This window comes from Meleagris gallopavo, chromosome 22 (assembly GCF_000146605.3).
Source record: "Meleagris gallopavo isolate NT-WF06-2002-E0010 breed Aviagen turkey brand Nicholas breeding stock chromosome 22, Turkey_5.1, whole genome shotgun sequence".
NCBI classification, from domain to species: domain Eukaryota; kingdom Metazoa; phylum Chordata; class Aves; order Galliformes; family Phasianidae; genus Meleagris; species Meleagris gallopavo.
In genome coordinates, this window is record NC_015032.2 from 5,537,657 (window position 1) to 5,558,445 (window position 20,789).

General features: G+C 50.5%; 2 protein-coding genes across 2 annotated transcripts in view; one reads left to right on the forward strand and one right to left on the reverse strand.

Moving 5' to 3' along the window:
* Positions 1–1,629, reverse strand: part of LOC100541119 (tyrosine-protein phosphatase non-receptor type substrate 1-like) — a 4,737-nt gene extending 3,108 nt beyond the window's left edge. Inside the window, exon 1 of the mRNA XM_010722481.3 lies at positions 1,565–1,629. Coding sequence (XP_010720783.1) covers positions 1,565–1,629 — 65 coding nt within the window. The remainder of the gene's footprint in view (positions 1–1,564) is intronic.
* Positions 1,521–20,774, forward strand: HELZ2 (helicase with zinc finger 2). Its single transcript, XM_010722363.3, has 19 exons — positions 1,521–2,643; positions 2,724–2,907; positions 3,311–3,418; positions 3,765–4,288; positions 4,589–5,221; positions 6,203–6,986; positions 7,146–7,221; positions 8,522–12,035; positions 12,810–12,895; positions 13,282–13,413; positions 13,640–13,807; positions 13,922–14,063; positions 14,476–14,592; positions 15,061–15,253; positions 16,357–16,491; positions 16,715–16,933; positions 17,196–17,352; positions 17,692–17,859; positions 18,351–20,774. The coding sequence occupies exons 1-19, from the start codon at positions 1,628–1,630 to the stop codon at positions 18,473–18,475; spliced, it is 8,481 nt and encodes a 2,826-aa protein (XP_010720665.1). The 5' UTR covers positions 1,521–1,627; the 3' UTR covers positions 18,476–20,774.
* The last annotated feature ends 15 nt before the right edge of the window (positions 20,775–20,789 follow it).

Below are 20,789 nucleotides of genomic sequence, written 5' to 3' on the forward strand. Positions count from 1 at the left end.
TCTCTGTTCTGTAAGAGAAAAAAACTGGAGGTTGGCTTTAATGCTGGTGGCGCACAGAGACCTTAATAGGGGCATGCACTTCCCTTTCCTCTTCCCTCCTACTCACAGACCCAACAGTGAGTGTGGTGAAAACTAAATGCTTTCTTAAGCCAATAAACAATGGCAAAATTGACCCTTTAAGCCAGAATATTCTTCCACTGCTTTTTCAAACTAAGACATCCCATCCTTGGCATGGATTCCAGCGCTCCCACCTGCTGGAGCTGAAGCTCTCTGACTGCCTGGGAGTTTGGCACTGTTTCGGGACCATGGAGAGCCCTGGGGATGGAAATGGGGCAGCCCTGGCTTCATGTTCCCCTCAGGGATGCTCCTAGCACTTGAGCTAGAAACACATCCAGTAGCTCAGTGGGGTTTTGGGACTGGGTACATGCAGGGCACGGCATGAGGGTGATGTTCTATGAACAAGTCCAGTATGGTCCCTCCAGACTGTGTAGGTTTGGACCATTTGTTCAGCCCTGCATCTTGCTGCCATCGCTGCCTGCTACCTCAACACCCCAGAGGTGGGCAAAGGATTCTCAGTGAAAAGTATTCAGGTTGAAGCAGCACAGAGTTGAGCTCCCTGCTTTGCTGTTGTAGGACCACGGCCGTTAATTGCCGTTCTTCCCTTCTGGCTGAGAGCTGCGCCTTCGGGCTGTGGCTTGGGAGCCCAAGGCGGATGCTGAGCACGGGACCGGTGGCTCTGTTTGGTGGCACGTCCTGCCGCAGTCTGCCCGAGCACCGTGTCCCGGCCAACTGCTGCACCCCAAAAACCCCGCAGCATCCTTTCTGGGGATGCTCCCTGCCCCTGGTTGCCCAGGAAACGGCTCGCGGATGCTCTCGCCTGTGGCACGGAGCACTGAGTCACCGTCCCCACATCTGAAGCCGCAATGTCTGCAGCCGGATGTTTACTGGCCGAGCGTGCCTGGCTCCTGCCCTCGGCTGTTGCGGCCGGGGAGGAAGGAGGGCGGTTACCGTGTGGATTAATCCTAATTAATCTCGCAAGCCACGGGGAGGAGGGCTGGGGGCTCGGGCTGGGGTTGCTCCAGCATGGTGGTGGAGCATGACCCGGGGAGGGGAACAGCAGGAAAAAGAAAGGGAAAACTGTTGGGAGTGTGCAGAGCCGGGGGAGGCGCTGGGAGCGGGAAGAGGAAGTGGGATTGTCGGGCTCTGCTCCGGGAGGAGGTCGGTGGCTGCCGCGGTCCCTACTCGCGCCGCGCAGTGCTGCCGGCAGTTCCTCGGTGTGTGCGGTCGGCCCGCGATGTGCCGAAGGCTGTGCTCAGCCTCCCCAGCACCCAGAGGGTTGGCATCTTGCTCCTTGCATCGTGCGGTTCTCAGAGATCCACAGCCACTCGGCGCTTTGGGAGCAGACGCCAAGAGCTCGGGCGCTGTGGGTGAGGGTGGCTCTGGCTGAGTTTTACTGCTCAGCCAGGAAGCGTGACTGCAGTGTCCCAGCACAGCAAAGAGCCAACTTAGCTTCCTGCTAAGTCACTTGTTGCTTGTTTCTTTGTCAGGCTTTGTGGGCTCGCACCAATGGCCGGTGGGTACGTAGCCAGCTAGCACCACCTCGTAGAAACTTCCCTGCACCACCACCATGCCGAATGCCAAAGGCCCCGCGGTGCTGCTGGGCAGCCTGCAGCGCCAGCTGGAGTTGCTGCTGGTCTGCTCCAAGTGCAGCGTGAGGGAGGATGAGATCACCTACCACCCGCGCCCAGTGGAGCACAAGTGCATGTGTGAGATCCTGCTGGCCCGTTGCCGCAGCCGGCATAGCGCTGCTTGGAGGAAGGTGTTCCGGCGGCCGGGCTTCCCGAACCCGGCGCGTTACATCGTCTGCAAGTACTACAGGCTGGGCTTGGGCTGCAGCAAGCATGGCAACCAGTGCACCTTCGCCTGGAGCCCAGAGGAGGCCCTTGTATGGAACTTTGAGCGGGAGCACAACCTGGAGCGACGTCGGCTGAAGGCGGCGGTGCTGCTGGCACAGCGGGGAGGCAACTCCAGTGCACAGTCTGGGGACAGCTCCAGCACCGAGCCCCTGAGCGCCTGCAGTGAGATCCTGAGTGAGTTCGGGGGGCAGTTCCAGGAGATCTGCAGGCTTTGCTTCTTCGGCTGCCCTCAGCGCATCTCGGCGGGCGGCCACGGGCGGCTGTGTGAATTGCACCGCGTCTGGGACCCGCTGCTGGTGCACGTGGTGACCGACAGCCGCCGCAAGAAGCAGTACACTGCCATCCGGCCCTGCCCCGAGTTCATGGTCACCTTCAGCTACTGCCACTTCATCTCCAAGGGGCAGCTGTGCCGCCACGGTGAGAAGCGCTGCCAGTACGCTCACAGTGATGTGGAGATGGCCGTCTGGGAGGCTGAGAAGGAGCACGGCCTGGCACGTTCCGACCTGCTGCCGGCACCAGAGCCGTGCGTGGAGAATGGCAAACCCTCAGCACCCGCCCCGGTGCACTTCTACTGCCGGCTGTGCCTGGTGACCTTCAGTTCGCAGGAGAGCTTTGAGAACCACTGCTCCTCCGTGGAGCATGCGCAGATGCTGTTGGCTGACACCTCCGTGCAGTGGGTGCACCGTGCTCCACCACTTGGGCTCAGCACCTTCAAGCTGTGCAGCAGGTAAGGGGCCGGGCGGCAGCATGGGTTCCAGGTGCGGGTTCCAGGTGCGGGTGGCAGCTGGGATGGCTCTCTCCCAACAGAGCGGAGGTGTGCGAGATGGGGGACGGCTGTACCAAGGCTCACTCCAATGAGGAGCTGCAGGAGTGGATCCAGAGGAGGGAGGTTGCTGCCAAGAAGAAGAAGCAAGCCATAAAGGAAGGGCTGGTGTCCTACCGGGACCGGCTCATTGCTGAATACCAGACGTGCTCCAACGAGGTGCTGATTGTAAGTCGTGGGCAACAGGGTGGGAGCTGTAGCCCCCTACGTCTCCTGTAGTGTGAGAAGCATCTGGTGTGGGAAGGGAGCCTGTGGTCTGCAATGGCCTTGTTGCCAGAGTTGGGCTTGGGAAGGGAGTTCATGCTTCCCAATGGCCTCACGACCATAGTTGAGTGAGATGCAGAAAGAGAGGCATATCCCTACATCTTCACCCCATCCAAACAGCAGCTGCCTGAACGTGCTGCTCTACCCTGAGGCCTTTCATTTTCCAAGGCTGGGAATGATGAGCAGGAACACTTATGGATGGTCCTGCTTGGGGGATGGGTAGAGAAGGAGTAGAGAAGGAAACGTTGCCATGGTGCGATCCATGTTTTTTTTCCCTCATCCTTCTCTTCTCATGCTTCTCCTACAGATATCTGAGGATGTTGAGGGCATTAAGGTGGTGTGCCAGGAGCCCCTGGATGTGCACTCAGAGGACAGGCAGCTGAAGTACCAGTGGAAGTTCAAGGTTCACTCCCAGGTAAGCCCAGCTCTGTGCAATGGGTTTTTGGGAGATCAGAATGAGAACATGTTGGTAGTGCTCTCAGCATCTCTGTGTAATGTCAAGAATAAGAAGATCCAGCCTTCCAAGTCTCGGGGGCAAGAGAATGGGTCTAATTGTCCTCTTCCAACTGAAGAGATCTCCAGTTTATGGCAGAGTATTTTAACTGCCGTAAAACTGAAACGTGAGGTTCCTAAAAGCTGAAAGAAATTTTCAATGGGGTTGCATGAGGTGAATGTCATGAATGCTAGGTGTTGTTCCTGCAGCAGCTTTCAGAGGGAATGGCTGCTGGAGGTCCTCATGGCCCCCTGTCTCCCCCCGGCAGAAGCCTCTGCAACACGTGGCACTGCTGAAGCGAGAACCCGGAGCCAACTTCTACCTGTCAGGAAATGGGCTGGCGAAGGGCCTGCAGTACCTCCGGGGCGAGCACGTGGCCATGCTGCCGTCCGACCCACCCGTGGCACAGGTGGAGGTCTGCTTGGAATGCTGCACACTGGGCGTCTTCGAGCAGTGGGTGGTGTTCGATTTCGGCAGCCGCCCCGTCCTCATGAAGAAGCTGAAGGTGAGGGTGGGCCGGCGGGAGGCTGCCCAGCGCGTCCCCACTGGCAGGAGGAACGGCGGCACCGTCAACTTTGTGCGGTGGAATCGAGGCAATCGCGTCATCGTTCCCAGCGTGGTGAGGACCAGCGAAGATGTGGATCTGTTGGCCAAGTACAAGCCTGCTGCTCTCTCGTTGGACTCCCAGAGGGAGGACCGTGCGAGCGCTGTCATCACCCGCATCAACTACCGCGAGAGGATGCACAGCTTCCTCTTCCGCGAGGAAGAAGCCGAGCAGGCTCTGATTGCCAAGTAAGTGCCAGATGTGGATCCGAAGGGGTTCCTCCCCTTGAACCGTGGACCCATTGCTATCCCTGCCCCTGGGGCTGTGCTGGTGGTGAAGTTGCCATCTCTTCTGGGTAGGGTCTGTAAAACCTTCCCAGACAGATGGAAAGCTGCCAAGGTAGCTTGATGGGGAGTGATAGGAAGAGAAAGGCTGTCTCATCCCATGGCTGTGGATTAGCTAGGGGCGGGTGGCAATCTCCCCTCTGCAGTGGGGATGAGCTGATTGGCCAGTTCTCTGCTGTTAATTTGGTTGTTTCTTTCTTCCAGACTCAATCTGCGGGTCCTCATCTCGCTGACCTCCACGATGCAAAGCCTCTCCATGGGGATGAAGATCGCCCAGGCTGGCGAGCTGTTTGCCGAAGTGCCTACCCCTTATAACCTCTCACCAGACACAGATGAGGGATATCTGCTGAACAGGTCCGTGCCCACAGCTTTCCTGGCACTTGATCCCCCTGTAGACAATCGAGTTTATGAGGTTAGCGTGGAGAATAAAGCCACCACGGAGAAGACAATCTGGCTACAGATACCAAAGAGATGTTGCTCAGAGCTGAACTTGAAGCCAAAAACTTCCCACAATGTGGAGATCCAGTTCCAAATCGACCAGCTGCTGTTCCGGCAGTGGCACCAGGCTGTTGATCGCCTGTTGGATGAGAAACTGGTCCTACCTGATGTTGCCAGCTGCTCTATCCCCTGCTGCTTCCAACAGCCACAGACAGGGAACAGCAAACAGAAGTTGGCCATCTCCTTCATCACTGGCCAGGCAACCAGCAGGCGGCAGGTCCCACCTCTTCTCATCTACGGGCCATTTGGCACAGGCAAGACATTCACGTTGGCCATGGCCACCCTGGAGGTCATCAGGCAGCCCAACACGCGGGTGCTGATCTGCACTCACACCAACAGGTTAGCAGGGGGTGAGGGAAGAGGCAGTCGGAGTTGTGGCCGGGTTCCTGCTCTGGGTATTGATCGTCCAGTGTGATGAGAGGGAGCCGGAGTCTGTGAGAGGGAGCTGAGCTGGCCTTTTTCCAGTTTGCTTTTCAATTACTCGTTTAAATAAATAATTCATTTTTATTTAATATGTCTTAAACTGCTTTGGCACTCCTGCTAGGAGGAGGCCTGGCATGGACGGAAGTGTTTGCGGAAGAGGTAGCATATTCCTGCTTTGTTATACAATGGGGATGGTGAGACCATATTTCTTTCTACCCTTTAGTGTGTACTGGAAGAAATGGAAGGGAGCCTGCAAATGCTCTGTGCACATGTCAATGTTTTGACTTTTCGAGGAAGATTATAGGGAAAGGGAAATGCAGATCTGATTGCTGTTGAGTCTGCCTTGAGAGAATCCAAGATTGTTAAAATTAAAGCAGTTATGTGAGATGAGTGTCTACAACCCATCATGCAGGCGGTTACTGCCTTGGTTTTTGTTGTATAATGAACAGGTGACTCCTAATCTTAGCCTGTTTCAGTCTGGTTGCACTGAAGCTTCTGTTGTCATCATCTGCCTGGGCTGGGGGTGGCGGGAGGTTAGCAGAGGAGAGGTGTTGGGCCACGTCTGTAGGATCTGGACCTAGAGAAGCAGGGTCACAGATCTTATACTGGGCATGTTGCTTTTCAAATGATTTCTCCATGTGAGATGATCACTGAGTGATGCCCAAGTCTCAACTACCAACTCATATTTTAAACCATAATCTCACAATATGGTTGGACTTAGTGGCTTCTTTGCACATCTTTGAATATCTTTTGAGAAGAGTGTGTTGTTAGCCAAAGCTAGGGGAGATTTTGGCTGCTTGATGGTGAGTGATCAAAGAAGACAATGGTCTTCATGGTCGGAACATTGAGAACACCAGCTACAATCCCTTGATAGTATCCCCTTTTGTTCCTTTCCAGTGCTGCTGACATCTACATCCGGGAGTACTTCCACAAGTACGTGATCAATGGGCATCCCTGGGCTGTTCCCTTGAGGATTATATCCACTGACCGCCCCATCAACCTGACTGACCCCACCACCCAGATGTACTGCTGCCTCACTAAAGACCAGCGCTGCTTCCGCTACCCCACAGAGGAGGAGATTGACCGACACCAAATCATTATTACTACTTCCATGCTATCCAAGAACCTGAAGGTTGCCCCGGGGTACTTCACCCACATTATGATTGATGAGGCTGCTCAGATGCTGGAATGTGAAGCTTTGATTCCACTCTCCTATGCCACTTTTGAGACGCGGATTGTCCTCGCTGGGGACCACATGCAGATAACCCCAAAGCTGTTCTGTGTTGGGGATGGGCAGTCTGCAGATCACACCCTGTTAAACAGACTCTTCCAGTTTTACCAGAAGGCGAAGCATGAAGTGGCCATGAAGAGCAGGATCATCTTCAATGAGAATTATCGTTCCACTGCAGGCATCATTGAGTTTGTCTCCAAGCACTTTTACATTGGCAAAGGCAATGCTATCCATGCCAGTGGGAACATTCCACCCCACCCTGAAATCTACCCGCTCGTGTTCTGCCATGTTCCTGGTGTGGTCGAAAGGGATATGTCCATGACTTCTTGGCACAATGCTTCTGAGATAATACAAGTGATTGAGAAAGTGGAGGAGTTATATCAGAAGTGGCCACATGAGTGGGGTGTTCAAGATCTGAAGAGGATCTGTGTGGTCTCCCATGGGATTCAGGTATGTATGAGGATGTTTTCCCTTGCTGGAGGGGAATGTATGCACCACTGACTGACTGCTGTCCTGTAACCTTACCAACAGATGAGGGACCTTGTACCTTAGGTGTTGGCATTCCTGTGCTGAAAATGTGTTCAGCTGTGCCTCTTTCTTTCTTACCAGGTTTCTGCGATAAGACAGGAGCTGAGGAAGAAGCAGCTACCAGATGTGGTGGTAGAAAACTATGAAAACTTGCCAGGTTTGTGTCCTGTGCAATAGCTAGTAAAGTCTGATTGCATTTTGAGGTCTATTGCTTGCTAAGGAGGACTTTCGCAGTCAAGTTTGTGGACAGGAGAGTCTATTGCAGCTGCAGTCACTGTGTAATGGGCAGGGAGAAGGTACACTGGGTGGTAAGCAGAGCATCTTAATGTTGTCCTTGCTGAAATGCTTGAGGGACAGTGATGAAGCAAAGGGTTCATTATGGGCACTCACTCATGGCTGGATGGCAGGATGCTCTGCCTTTCCTTGCTATGTCTGCCATACAGCATTTTTGCACATCTCCTGTGCTGGATACTGAGGCTAGCTGATGCTCATCTGGTGAATGCCCATCTGTACATTTCCCTGCAAATACCCCAGCTGCACTCATGGCAAAATGCCTGTTGGGCTGAGTGATGTGGGGCTGCCAGCAGAGCCCCGCTGCCCTTCCCCACAGCTCCCCACTGCTGCAACCCACAAAGTGCTGATGAAGAGAGAGCACCTAGAAATCCTTTGGCTGATTTCCATCCCCGTCTGGTTGGTAATTCCTTGATTTCATTCTTGCCTTAGCGAATAAGATTTCACACTGAAATAAATCTGCACCCAGCCATCAACTCCTTTCAAACTTATGGATGTTGCTGGGAAGGAGGGTGGGAACCCTGTAAGTGCAATCCCAGAGCCATCAGCATGCATGAATCATGTGAAGCCCCAAGTACCCCCAGGGACGCCAATGGAAGGGAACTGAAACCGGCATGCCCTGTGGGTGCCAATCACAGCAAAACTGCAGAATAGTTTCTGAAGGAGTCGTCTGTTGTTCTTGATGATGAGAGAGTGATAGGGCTGGTTTTGTCCTCTGGGTGACTCTTTGTGTCTCATCCATGTTTTTATTATTACTGTTTTTTATTATACAGCCAGGACTCCTCGTGGTGAGAATAACTGATCCCCGGGGTGTGTTCCTGATCTCCCCACCCTTTCTTTACCATCTCTTAGCTTGGAAATCACAGGGTGCCTCCTGGTGTCTGCTATTCGCTGTGCTGGCAGTAATTCCTTGAGGATAGAAGGACACTTGTGAAAGGAGCACTGCCCTGTCCTTGCCACTGCTTCAGTGCCCGGCCTTTCCCCTGCCTTCACAGTGCATGGGTGGTGATGACTTAGCATCATAGAATGGCTTGAGCTGGAAGGGACCTCAAAGATCATCTCATTCCAACCCCTCACTCGGTGGCATCCATCCCAGTTCATGGATGTTGCAATCCCAGAGAGCTTTCCTATGCTGAGTGATTTCTCCCTTGTCTCCTTTGGTGCAGGCCGTGAGTTCCGGGTCATCATCATCAGCACAGTCCACACCAGTGAGAGCCTGCATGTTTCAGCCTCCCACAACCTTGAGTTCTTCAACGAGGCCAGAGTGCTCAACACCATCATGACGAGGGCTCAGTCACAGGTCATTGTGGTGGGGGATGCGGTGGCCTTGTGCTCCCACGGTCAGTGCAGCAAGGTGTGGAAGCGCTTCATCCAGGAATGCATTGAGAAGGGGAGCATCTCCCCAGCAAACCTGACCATGGCCCAGATCAAACAGGCGGCGAGCGACAAGGAGAGCTGGTGCAGGAGGAGCCCAGAGGCCAATGATGAGGACAGCGACACGGATTCCTGGAGCTCTGAGACCGACAGCATGAATCCCGACGATCCCATCCTCCAGGAGCTCTTAGATGAGAGCAAGAACGTGCTGGTAACAGTGTCCGAAGAAGGGCTGCTCAATGTGAAGTCTGACACTTCGAACCAGTGGGAAGAGAGGCAGGAATACGTCAGCTTCTCATCTCAGGTGATGCAGAAATATCTGCACATGCACCCCCAAATGTACAAGAGGTGTGAGCTGGTCAAAGAAGGGTTTGACAAGGCTTCAGCCTTCCCCCTCGACGATTCTCCTGCCGTTACCATTCAGATCAAAGGCAGAGTGCACTGCGGGACAGCCTTCACTGGTGATGAAGTGCTTGTGGAAATCCTGCAGAACAGCACAGCTGACAGCAGCGGCCTGCGGCCCCAGGGGAAGGTGGTGGGCATCCTGAAACGTGCCGAGAGAGAGCGCAACTTCATCTGCACAATGGATGAGTTCGATCCCCGGGTGATGATACCCATCGATCCCACTGTCACCAAAATATTTGTCCCGGGGCTGAAAGAGAAACCTAATGTCATTCCCATCCGCAAGCTTGTCAATGGGAAGTACAAACTGGTCAGCTGGAAGAAGATCAACCAGGACACGAGGAGATGCCAGATCTTCTCTGTCCAGATCATTGCCTGGCGGGAGGGTTTCTACTACCCTTTGGGGATAGTAACTGAGATTTTGCATGTGGCTTTGACTTCAAAAGAAAGCTTAAGGATTCTCAACTCAGAGTATGGCTTGGAGAGGAAATACCCACCTGTTGTTACCAAGGAGTTAGCCAAATATAACGCCTCCAGCAAACCAAACCCCAGCAAGGAAAACCTGAGGGACTGTCGGAGTTACCTGACCTTCACTGTTGATCCTGAAGGTGCAAAGGATCTGGATGATGCTATCAGTGTCAGGGGCCTTGAACATCACTATGAGATTGGGATCCACATTGCAGATGTGGCCAGCATCATCCCCAAGGGCAGTGCTGTGGACGTGGAAGCAAAGAGGCGAGGTGTGAGCTACTATGCTCCTGAGCAGGAGCCAGTGCACATGCTCCCACCACACTTTAGCAACGACATCTGCAGCCTCCTGCCACAGAAGGACCGTCGTGTGATCTCCCTTTTTGTCACCATAGAAAAAAAGACTGACAAGGTGACTAATGGAATCTTCACCCTCTCTGTGATCCGCTCGGACTGGCAGCTATCCTACGAAGAGGCAGAGCTCTGCATTCAGGACCACTACCGGGGAGGTGCAGATGCACTTCGTTTTGATACCCTGAAGGACTGCCTCGCTGTGGCCTATCACTTCTCCAGGATCCACAGGAAGTCTCGGTTGCAGGAGGACTGCTTCTATGACCAGCTGGATGAGGGAAGCTCCCCGGGCAACAGGGGGTCCCACCAGATGATAGAGGAGCTCATGATCATGTTCAATAGCTTTGTGGCTGAGTTCCTCACCAACAAGGAGGTCACCAAAAATGTCACTCCTGTCCGGTGTCAGGGAGAGCCAAATCCTCAACAGATTTTACTCATGAAAAACAAGTACAGCCATATCATTCCTCTGTCCCTCCACCTCTCACACCGCCTGAAAAATGAGCCTTCTAGCCAACCCCTCTCCAAAGAAGTTGAGTTCTGTCTCCTGGGCCCCATCTGGGAGCACCTGCAGTCCGCTGCACATCTCTCCGACCTCCAGAAGATGCTAGACCTTGTTGCTACTGATGACATCCACCCAAAACTAGCTCCTGTGGCCCTGGAGTTCAGGAGGCTGCTTGGCCGTTCCTATTTCTGTCGCTCCAACTCCACTGCCCAGTCCAAAGTGGGCCATTACTCCCTGAATGTTGACTCGTACACCTGGGCTTCCTCTCCCATCCGCCGATACATGGACATTGTAGTCCAGCGGCACCTCCATTCTGTGCTCCGCAAGAAGCCCATCGCCTGTTCTTCAGATGACATTGACTTCCTCTGTCATGACTTCAACAGGAAGAACTTCAAGGCAACAACGTACGAGAAGAGAGCCCGCTGCATGCAGATGGCCACCCAGCTGAAGGGCCAGGTCATGCAGAAGATCGCCTTTGTAGTAGATATCGAAGGAACGGACAGGTACTTTAAAGCTCTGTTCCCACTGAATAGAGAGAGCCTTCCTGATCCCCATGTAATCAACTACAGGGCTCTTCAGCTGATAGAGCAGCCCGTGTTCCTGCAGGACAAGAGCAGTGTTAGGCTGACATGGAAGAGGAGGATGTATTCAGTGGAAACAATGAAGAACCACAGCCTGCAGCCCTGCCATCTCCACGACCACAGCGTCACCTTCTTACAGGCCAAGACGTGGCAGGATGTGCTCATGGCCATCAGACGGGAGGAATTTGACGCCCTGCCCTCTCTCCTTCAGAAGAGCAAGCAGCTCTACAGGCGGTGTGTGGGCTGGGTGAGGAAGAGCGATTGCTCACACTATGTGGAAATCATGGTGGAGCTGAGTGCTGGTGACACGCTGCAGTTCCAGCTCACCACTGATGTCTTCCGGGGCTTTCTGGTGCCTTTTGTGCAGCTGTGGTGTGTCACGCCAGGTTTTGACGTCTGCCTGCAGCACACGGAAAAGCCAATTGACTGCTTCTCTGCATACGCCACGCTGCCATCCAAGGACAAGTACAAGAATGCTGTGGAGTACAGAAAGGTGTGGATGCCAATGAGTGCCATGGAGTCTGCGTCGTGTGCGGTGGCTGAAAACGATTCTATTGTCCTCCATGATGTCAAAATATCCTGGGCAAAGCAAAGGACAAGCAAAGGGCAGCTGCAAGGGACTTTCTGCCTTAAAGAAAGCTTTCTGGAGGAGTGCTCCATTGAGGTGGACTTCAACCACTGCTATTTGTGCATTCGCCTTGGTGGGCTGAAGCTCAGGAGTCTTCAAAGCGACGAGGAGTGCCTTAGCCACAGCCTCCAGGAGCTGACCTTGGGTCACAAGCTAAAATCCAAAACCAAACTTGTGGTGGATCCGGATACATATACGTGGGTGGCTCACGGGCTCACTGAGGAGTTTGGTGATGATCAGAAGTCAGACAGGAATAGTCAGCAGACACTGAATTTTTACATCAACTACATGTCTATGGAAAATGTCCCTGCGGAAATCTCGCAGGACTCTGCCAGGTTCACTGTGGAGCTCATCCCAAAGATGCTGCCAGACGTGTAAGTGTGCTTATGCTCGTGCTCCAGTTAGCCCAGTAGGGCAGACTAGCTGTTCCGATGGGTCTCCTCTGCCAAACCCAGACAGTCTTTGCTTTGCCTGAAAATGTCATTGCCCAGCTTCAACTGAGCTCTTGGACCATTGATGTTTGGATGAGGTGTTGGCTTTTCTCAGATCTGTTCTCCGGGTGCCTTATGCTCTCCTATTTGGCAGTGAGGATGAGACTGGGGATACAAAGGAAGGTGCCATTCTGAGGTTTCACTGCACATCTGTTCCTTCTGTTCCTAAATTGCTGCAGTGTGTGTAGTAAAAGGCAGTGTGAAGCACTGGGGCAGGATTTACTCCCTCATGTTCCAGTTGTTCTCCTTTGTTGCTGTGAAGCATTGTCTGCTCATGCTGAAGCAGAGCTAGCGTCTCACTTGCCTTTCTTTGCCTGTTAATTGCATCAATGCCTGCTGTAGCTTTTTGGGAGCAGAATTTGCTTTCCTTCGTGTCTTAAATTTTAGGAAAAATCGGAAGCTAGGCCAAGAAAATAGAGTTGGACCTTAATAGAATGGAGGTGGGACAGAAGCTGTGCTCCTTCTTCTCTACATATTTGCAGACTCAGCTGTTCAGACAAGCACAAATTGCCCAATAGGACGTGTATGCAAATCATTTTAAGTTCTTTCTGGAAGGATTTGATACAACACCAAAGCAAAAAAAGAGTTGTACAAAGCTGAATTGTTGTTTTCAATATTTTATGCTACACTTCAATACTTCTTATTTTTCCCTCACAGACGGAAAGAAAATGCAATTTGGAAGCTCCAGCATGCGTCCAAGCTTGCTAAAAGCATTGCCCTCGGCCATGAACCTCCATCAAAAGGTAGAGAAGACATTCTCCATTCTCATACTGTGGTCTTCGCTGGCAAGGCAGGTGCTCCGGAGCTTCACCAGGCTTTTGCCATGGGGGTTCTGCTCTCAGGCCAGGAGGTTTCCGTGTAAAGGGTTGGGGCAGCTGCTGGCCCAACAGAGTGCAGGTGGCAGAGGTGCAGGTTCCTGCTGGAGGAGGTGCAGGTCGGGTTTCATCCCTAGGACGTGCAGAGAAGTCTCCTTGGTAGACCTTCTTGGCATGGGATGGGGATTACATTTGGATGGTCTTGTAATGGTGTGCAATTGTTTGGAACCTGGCACATCCTCCTGTTGAATTGCGTGCATGCTGTCTTCAGGAACCTTCTTTAAACTGGTTTTTATGTCTCTTTGCTCTAACAGTCACCAAGTCCAAAATCCTGCAGCAAAAATCCTTTGATCTCCCTGGCAGCCAAAGGAAGCTCAACCAGAGTCAAAACGAGGCTGTGCTAAATGCTTTAAGAAAACCTTTCACGCTCATCCAAGGCCCACCAGGTAAGGCAAGGGACAGCCCTTGAGTTCTTGGTCCTTAAAGGCAGGTGAGAACTTGTCCATTGCTTTCCCTGGGACAGGCGAAGGTAATGCAGGTTGGCGTCACCTCTGGCTGTTCAGGACAGTCCCCTTGGTTCTGGGATTTTATTTGTGGCTGATCATTTGGACAGTGATCTAGAGCAAGGGTATCGTGGTTAAAGCATTCTCAGCAGCATTCTTGCTTTTCTAGGTACAGGGAAAACTGTGGTTGGAACTCACATTGTCTACTGGTTCCATAAGCTGAATGAGGAGGCTGCCACGGAGGAGCCACTGCCATGCCCTGCTGAGGATGAGCCCCAAGGGAAAAAGTGCATCTTGTATTGTGGCCCATCCAACAAGTCTGTTGATGTTGTTGCTGGTAAGTACACATTCTGTGCCCCTGCAGTACTGGTGGGAGGGAGATGAACAGGAGTCTGCGAGATAGGAGAGGCTGACCCAGTGCCATCTGAGCAGCCTTTTTCTCTTCCTCCAGAGATACTGATGAAGATGAAGGGCCTGAAACCACTGAGAGTTTATGGGGAGGCCATAGAGACGCTGGAGTACCCATACCCAGGGAGCAGCCGGCACCTCTCCCGCAAAGCCTTGCGGGATGCAAAGCCAAATCGTGAGCTCAGGTAGGACCCGTGCAGCTGAACGACCCAGAGCAGCCATGGTTTCCCGTGCAAAACAGCACTATTAACCCACTTTGTATTTTTTTTTTTCCCTTTCTTTTCAATTGAAGGTTTATATCTAATTCTTTATCTAGTCAGGAAACTCAGGTGGTTGAAAATATCCTAGATTTTCTCACTTCTTTTTTGAACGACTCTGAAGGTCTTTGACTTCATTCCTGCTTGCAACTGCCAAATGGTGGTTGCTGTATTTTGTGTTCCCAAGGGTTAAGTGAGAGTTAGGTCTATAAACATGTACAAGTCTGGTTGTGACTTCTTCAGCCAACATGATTTCTCCACATAGGCCGGTGTGGCATGCTTCGCTGTAGAAGCTCGGGTCTCCATGAGGAAAATATTTATATATTATCTCTTTATTCAGCAAGATAATTCTACACCATCGGATCCGACAGCCGGGCAACCCCAAATATTACCTGATCTGTGAATTTGACCGTCGAGTGAGGGCAGGAGAGGAGATAACAGAAGAAGAAATAAAGAAGTGAGTAGATGGAGACCCTGGTGAGAGATATCTGAAAGTCAGCAGGTTTGTCCTGGCTCGTGCAAACCAAGGGACCAAGTAAAAAAAATTAAAAAGACTAATTAGTTCTGCATTTAGAGTGATGGTAAGCAATTAGCTGAGGGTTAGTGCTACAGTTAGTGCCTCAGCAATCTCGTCTGCTCAGTGCTATTGTTCTTCTGGTCCCAGAGTTTCAAGTGTGTGTGTGTGTGTGTGTGTGTGTGTGTGTGCATCTCCCATCTCCCATCGTGACTCTGTGCCCTGTCGAGTTCAGAACAAAATGCGTTTCCTGCTGTGTGTGCCTCAAGCCCTTTTCTGGGAACACCAGCTCTGTTGTGGTTAACAGAGCATAGTCGTTTAGGGAAGTACAGCCTCTGCCTGGTTCCTGCATAAGGAACCTGGAGATGTTTCCACTGTGTGTAACCTGATGTCTTCTGCATCAATCACCAGGCACAAATATATCTTGAAGGAAGCTCGTGCGTATGAACTGGCGCGCCACGATGTCATCTTGTGCACATGCTCCTCTGCATCTGCCAACTCCCTGGAGAAGCTCAATGTCAAGCAGATACTCATCGATGAGTGCGCCATGTCCACAGAACCTGAGACCCTCATCCCTTTGGTCAGCTATCCAAGTGCTGACAAGGTCAGTCCTTTCCAGAGAGTTGTCTTTAGGATGGCTGCTCAGAGCTCTTGAGTCTCCACACACCTCCCACTTCTTACCATGCTCTTCCAAGCCTGACCAGGTTTTAAGGCTGTTTTTGTTAGTACCTGTGATGTTGTATCAGGCAGTCACTTCCTGATTGATGCATAACTCTAATTCAAGTGTTTAAGCACGGAGAGGTACATAAGGTATTTGAGTATTCTCAGCAGACATATGAGCTATGTTATCGGTTCATGTCACATAAAGGAGACTCATTGAGACCTCCTGTAGAGCTGAAATTTACGGTGGAGAATTGTAACATCTGCTTGCCTCTCTGCTTGGTCAGCTCAGATCCCTTTCTTCAGTGAATCACTTCAGGGATCACCTCAACCATTATGGGGTCAAACCAACCATGATGGAATAATTCCATAATGGGGTTCATGGACTTTTATAGCATCAACCCAATCATGATGGATCAAACCAGTCAGGATGGAGTCCATGATGATGTTGAGTCCATGATAGGGTTCATCAATCTTTTATGGGGTCAACCCAACCATGGTGGATCAACCCAACAGTAAGGAGGGGTTCATAGTTCATGACAAGGTAAAAGTCAATGGTGGGGTTCATTGATGTTTGATGGGATCAACCCAGCCATGATGGTGTCCATGATTGGGTTCATTGGTCTTTTATGGAGTTGACCCAACAAAGATGAAGTCCACGATAGAGGGATTTGATCTTGCATTTGTCTTTCTGTAGGGAAACCAAGTTGTGTGGATGTGGTTTTGGTGCTTTGTTACAAGGTGAGCATCGCTGCCACCAAAATATGCCCTGAACCAGGTACAAATTATCAACATGGCAGCAAGCAGAGGGCAGATCTCCACAGACTTTCTGTGTGATGTCTTTCTCTTGTCAGATGGGAATAAGGCTCTGCATTATCTGGGTCAGGGTTTTTATATAATACACAGCATGGTCCTTGTTTGAGGTTGCTGTAACCATAACATAAATAAATAGCAACAATTATCTGAATATAAATAGTCTTTCAAAGAGCTGATGACCTTCACCATTGACACTGCCCTCATAGCTGAAGCATCCACCATTTGTTCCAGGTTGTTTTGCTTGGGGATCACAAACAGCTGAAGCCTGTGGTCAACAGTGACTTCTGCAAGAGCCTTGGCATGGAGACATCTCTTTTTGAGCGCTACCAGAAGCAGGCGTGGATGCTGGACACACAGTACCGCATGGTGAGGCTTTCCTCAAGCTGCAGCAGAAAATGTTATCAGCAGGGTTTGGCTGAAGCCATTGGAAAACAGATATTCTCCATTTCCCTTGCCAGAGCAATGAATAATGCCCTTGCTCAGTAAAGCACAGTGGAATTGCAGGTGAAACCTACTCCAAAAATGCTGTCAGTTAGGAAGGTTTTTTTCCTGATGTTATTGTATAATTTTATTTTATTTTTTCTGCCAGCACAAAAACATCTGTGAGTTCCCATCCCAGGAGTTCTATGAACATCGCCTGAAGACGTGTCCCCAGCTTCATCGCATACCCAGTGTCCTGTACCACAAGAATAACCGCTGCTGTCCTATCATCTTTGGGCATGTGGAGGGGAAGGAGCAGAGCCTCGTGATTACCACTGAGGAAGGAAATGAGAACTCCAAAGCTAACCTAGAAGAAGTGGAGCAGGCGGTGAGCAGGGCCCTAGGGTTATGAATGGGAAGATGCCGTGCTGGGAGGGATTGTGAATGGTGAGTTTTGAGATCGGATAGGATCGATGGGGTGGGTGCAGGTCCTGCTCGTGTCTGCAGCGTGCCATGCTGCTCCTGGCCAGAGTCAGAGGTAGGGAAACGAGACCAGAGATGAGCAGCGCAGTTGGGCGCCATCGCTGCCTTGGGGGCGTGCTGGAGGTCTGCTGGAGGTTCCCAGGTGAGCAGAATCATGGTCTCTACAGGTGAGGACTGCGAAGCAGCTGACACTAGATGGCACCATCCGGCCGGAGAGCATCGCCATCCTCAGCCCTTACAACGCCCAGGTGTCCGAGATCAACAAGCGCCTGCTGAAAGAAGGCATCTGCGGCATCACTGTCTGCACCATCATGAAGAGCCAAGGTGGGGCTGGAGGGAAGGCACTGCTCCCCTCTCCTGAGGGCTGGAGCAACTTCTCACCGAGACAAATCCTACAGCAGAGTAATTGCAGCCATGCACGGACCCAGTTTCTGGGTGTTTTGCGATGATAATAAATCACAGCACCCAGGTGGGATGAGACTGATGGGAGTGGGAGGCTCAATGGAGAGGACATCTGAAAGGGTTATTAAGATCAGTGAGCAGGAGTTGGGTGGCCTTCAGAGCTGGAGAAAACCACTTGGTGCTTGCAGGTTGTGGGTCTTGTGTAGTGTGGAGTGGCCAGATGCTTCCACCTAAAATACGTGGTTCATTTGTGCTTTCTAGGAAGTGAATGGAGATATGTGATCCTGTCAACTGTACGCTCCTGCCCTCGACACGAGATCGACAGGAAGCCCACCAAAAGCTGGCAGAAGAAGTACCTGGGTTTTGTCACTGACCCAAACCAGGTCAATGTCGGCATCACCCGTGCTCAGGAAGGACTCTGCATTATAGGTGGGTGAGCTGGGAGTGTGCACAGCCTGCAGGGGAACAGCACAATTTGCAGAAAGGGATGGAGCTTCACATTAGTAAAAAGTACTTGTCTTGCTTTGCTCTTCTGCCCTTTGGGCTCTCTGTGATTTTGAAACTGGGCTATATGGGCAACTTGAGCGAAGCAGAGATTGTGTGTGGCTCTTGTGCAGCATGTATAGTTAGTTTCCCTCTGTTTTGGACCATACTGTTCCCATCACTTGCATCCTAGTCCTTTCTTCTAACAGAATTTACTTCTTAGTTTCCCAGTAATTGTGCAGACATGGGCTGTGATGCGGAAGGAAACTGCTTGCAAATGTGGCAAAGCTATAAAGGGAGCTGTGGTTTCACAGAGCTCTGGCAGACAGGAATGTCCCCAGAGTTACCCAGCACTGCTAGCGATGTTAAGCAGAGGTGTCTGTGATGATACTCTATGAGCCTCTTTTGACCACTGCTTCCCTTCCCTGTGCCAACAGGGAACCGGTACCTCCTAGAGTGCAACCCTTTGTGGAGGAGGCTGCTCCAGCACTACATAAATCATAACTGCTACACAACAGGCCAAGGGATATGTGTCAGGAGGGCTTCACCCTTCCACCGATGAAGACGAGTTATGCCTGGATGAACTCGTCCCTCTTCACCTGAACTGTGCTACGTGTGCCTTGAGAAGGACACAATCTTTCCATTATTTGAACATGAACAACCACGAATCAAATGTGCTGGGAAAAGTTGGGATCTCTCCCTGCATGTTGACAGCTCAGTCTCAAGATGTGCTTTGGTGACTTGTTTTTTATATCGCTGCAACCTTGTATAGGAACTTTCACCTCTAGCAAACCAAAAAGCACTGGAAGAGGGTGGATGGGCATATGTGACTTTATTGATGATTTTTTTTTAACTAGAAGATGCTCGGTGCAGCCACCATCCTATCTGTTAGTGCAGCTGTGCTTTGGGGACCAAATACATATTCCATTTGTCGGAGGTGGAATGACTGCATGTGGCAGATCCACACGGCAAGCTGAGATTTGCCCTATGGGACCAAATCTTCTGAGTAGTACCACTCATTTTAAAATCAAGGCCAGGGAATTTTTAAGGCTTTTTATTTCTCAAAGCAGGAAAATAATCTTTTGTTGGTTTGTTTTTGTTCTCAAGAGAAGGAAGAAAGCAAAAAGGGAACCATGTTCCATGCTGTCTAGCCAAAGTGCTGTTCTCCGAGCTTGTAAATATCACTGACCCAAGGCTAAGTTAGTTTTGTAAATAGATTTTACTTCTTGTACAAAGGAGGCTGTCCTCACCAATGTACAGTTAGAGGAAACTGAGGACTGCTCCTACGAGGAAATGTTGGAGTTTGTAAAGATATTTTAAACTGTTCTGAGTTTTATTTGAAATCTCCTCCTGTAAGATTCCCTCCTCCTCCTCCCCCCATATTTTTTTTTAAAGCTGCTTCTAATTTATTAATGTTTAAATCTGTGAATTTGTTTCACAGTCTATGGCCTGAGGTTTTTAAGAGCGGTGATAACTTGGTGAGCTCATCACACAACATACATGTCTACACTGTATGTTTTTATTTAAAGCAGACAAACTGCTGTGTAGTGGAAGCTGTGATTTGCTCAGGAAGGTTGCTTTGCGATGAGGCTGAGAGGGATGCACTGTGGTAAAGTGGTGCTCTCTACTGAATTGTGGAGCTGTTTTTAGAAGCACGATAGTTTTGAAGGAGAATTTCTTCATTTCATTTCAGTTCTGAATGTATGAAGTGCCTGCTTCAGCTGTCCCTGAAACCACGTGGCTGATTCTGGATGTTCACATAGGATGGGGGCCAAGATGCAGTCACAGCATTTTTGCACTACATACACATACATGTATTGTGCTGGGACACGAGTCATCCCTGGCATTAAAGAACTTCACAGCACTATGGCAGAGATGAGTTTTGTCCTGTGATTGCAGCTGAAAGCGTAGTGTGGCTCTTCCCAGTGTGAAGGAATGTGCAATAAGAAAGCGTTGTGTCTGACAAAGCCCTTAATGCTGTGTTACTGTCTTCTGACTCTGTTAGACTTGAGAACTTATGGAGCAGCTTTTTGTTCCTCCCTTGTTTTAAGCTACCCTCCTGCACTTCTGCATTTGTTAGCTATGATCTGTACATCCGTTTCCTTGTAAAAACTGACAGGTGGTTGCAGTTCTCCGTGGTCCAACAGCCTTTGGGAAGTATTCCTGCTGGTTCTAAAGGTGGTAAAAACTGACGTCCTTTGTTCCTCCTCAAAGCCATTCCACCCTGGATCTTAACAGTTCCACGCCAGCCTGCTTTTGCAAATACTATTGCAATTCCAAAATGAGCTTGTATAGGAATAATTTTGTATAGGAATAATCTTGTGGGTGACTGAAATGCAGTCATCTATCTCAGTGATGACTGCAGGATGGAGAACTGCAAAAGGTGCAGCACTAAGAGCCAACCCAGGCTGCTGGGTGCTTGTGCTGTGATCAGGTATCTCTGGAGTGGGTTGTGTAGCTGCAATAGTCAGGGCTAACAGAAAGTGCAATTAACCAAACTTTTTATAGACTGTTAGTGCCAGCTAAATATCATGTTCTCATCCTTGTGTTCATGAATAGAGAGAATCATAGGAATTAATACAGAAAATAAGCTCAAAATGGTTAGGTTTCATTTAAGAGTACTTTTGAAAGCCTGCTGGGCTGTGTCAGCCCAAGGGCTTGGGCTGATCTATGTCAGACAGCTAATTTACTGCAATAAATTGTTGTTGTTTTTTTTAATAGAGATGAAATGTTAAGTGTCAGAAAGCGTAAGTTAAGGAACTTTAAATATGGCAGGTTCTTATTTTTTTGTATGTCTGTGACTTGCAACAGACCTCAAATGACTCTTTGGATACAAATATTTTTACCTGCTTCTAACGTTTGTAAAAAATGAACCC

Excerpts from the sequence above, each read along its gene's own strand:
- HELZ2 (XM_010722363.3), top strand. The coding sequence starts at position 1,628 with ATGCCGAATGCCAAAGGCCCCGCGGTGCTGCTGGGCAGCCTGCAGCGC. Across the intron at positions 6,987-7,145 it reads TGGTCTCCCATGGGATTCAG|GTTTCTGCGATAAGACAGGA; the intron begins GTATGTATGAGG and ends CTTTCTTACCAG. Across the intron at positions 7,222-8,521 it reads AAACTATGAAAACTTGCCAG|GCCGTGAGTTCCGGGTCATC; the intron begins GTTTGTGTCCTG and ends CCTTTGGTGCAG.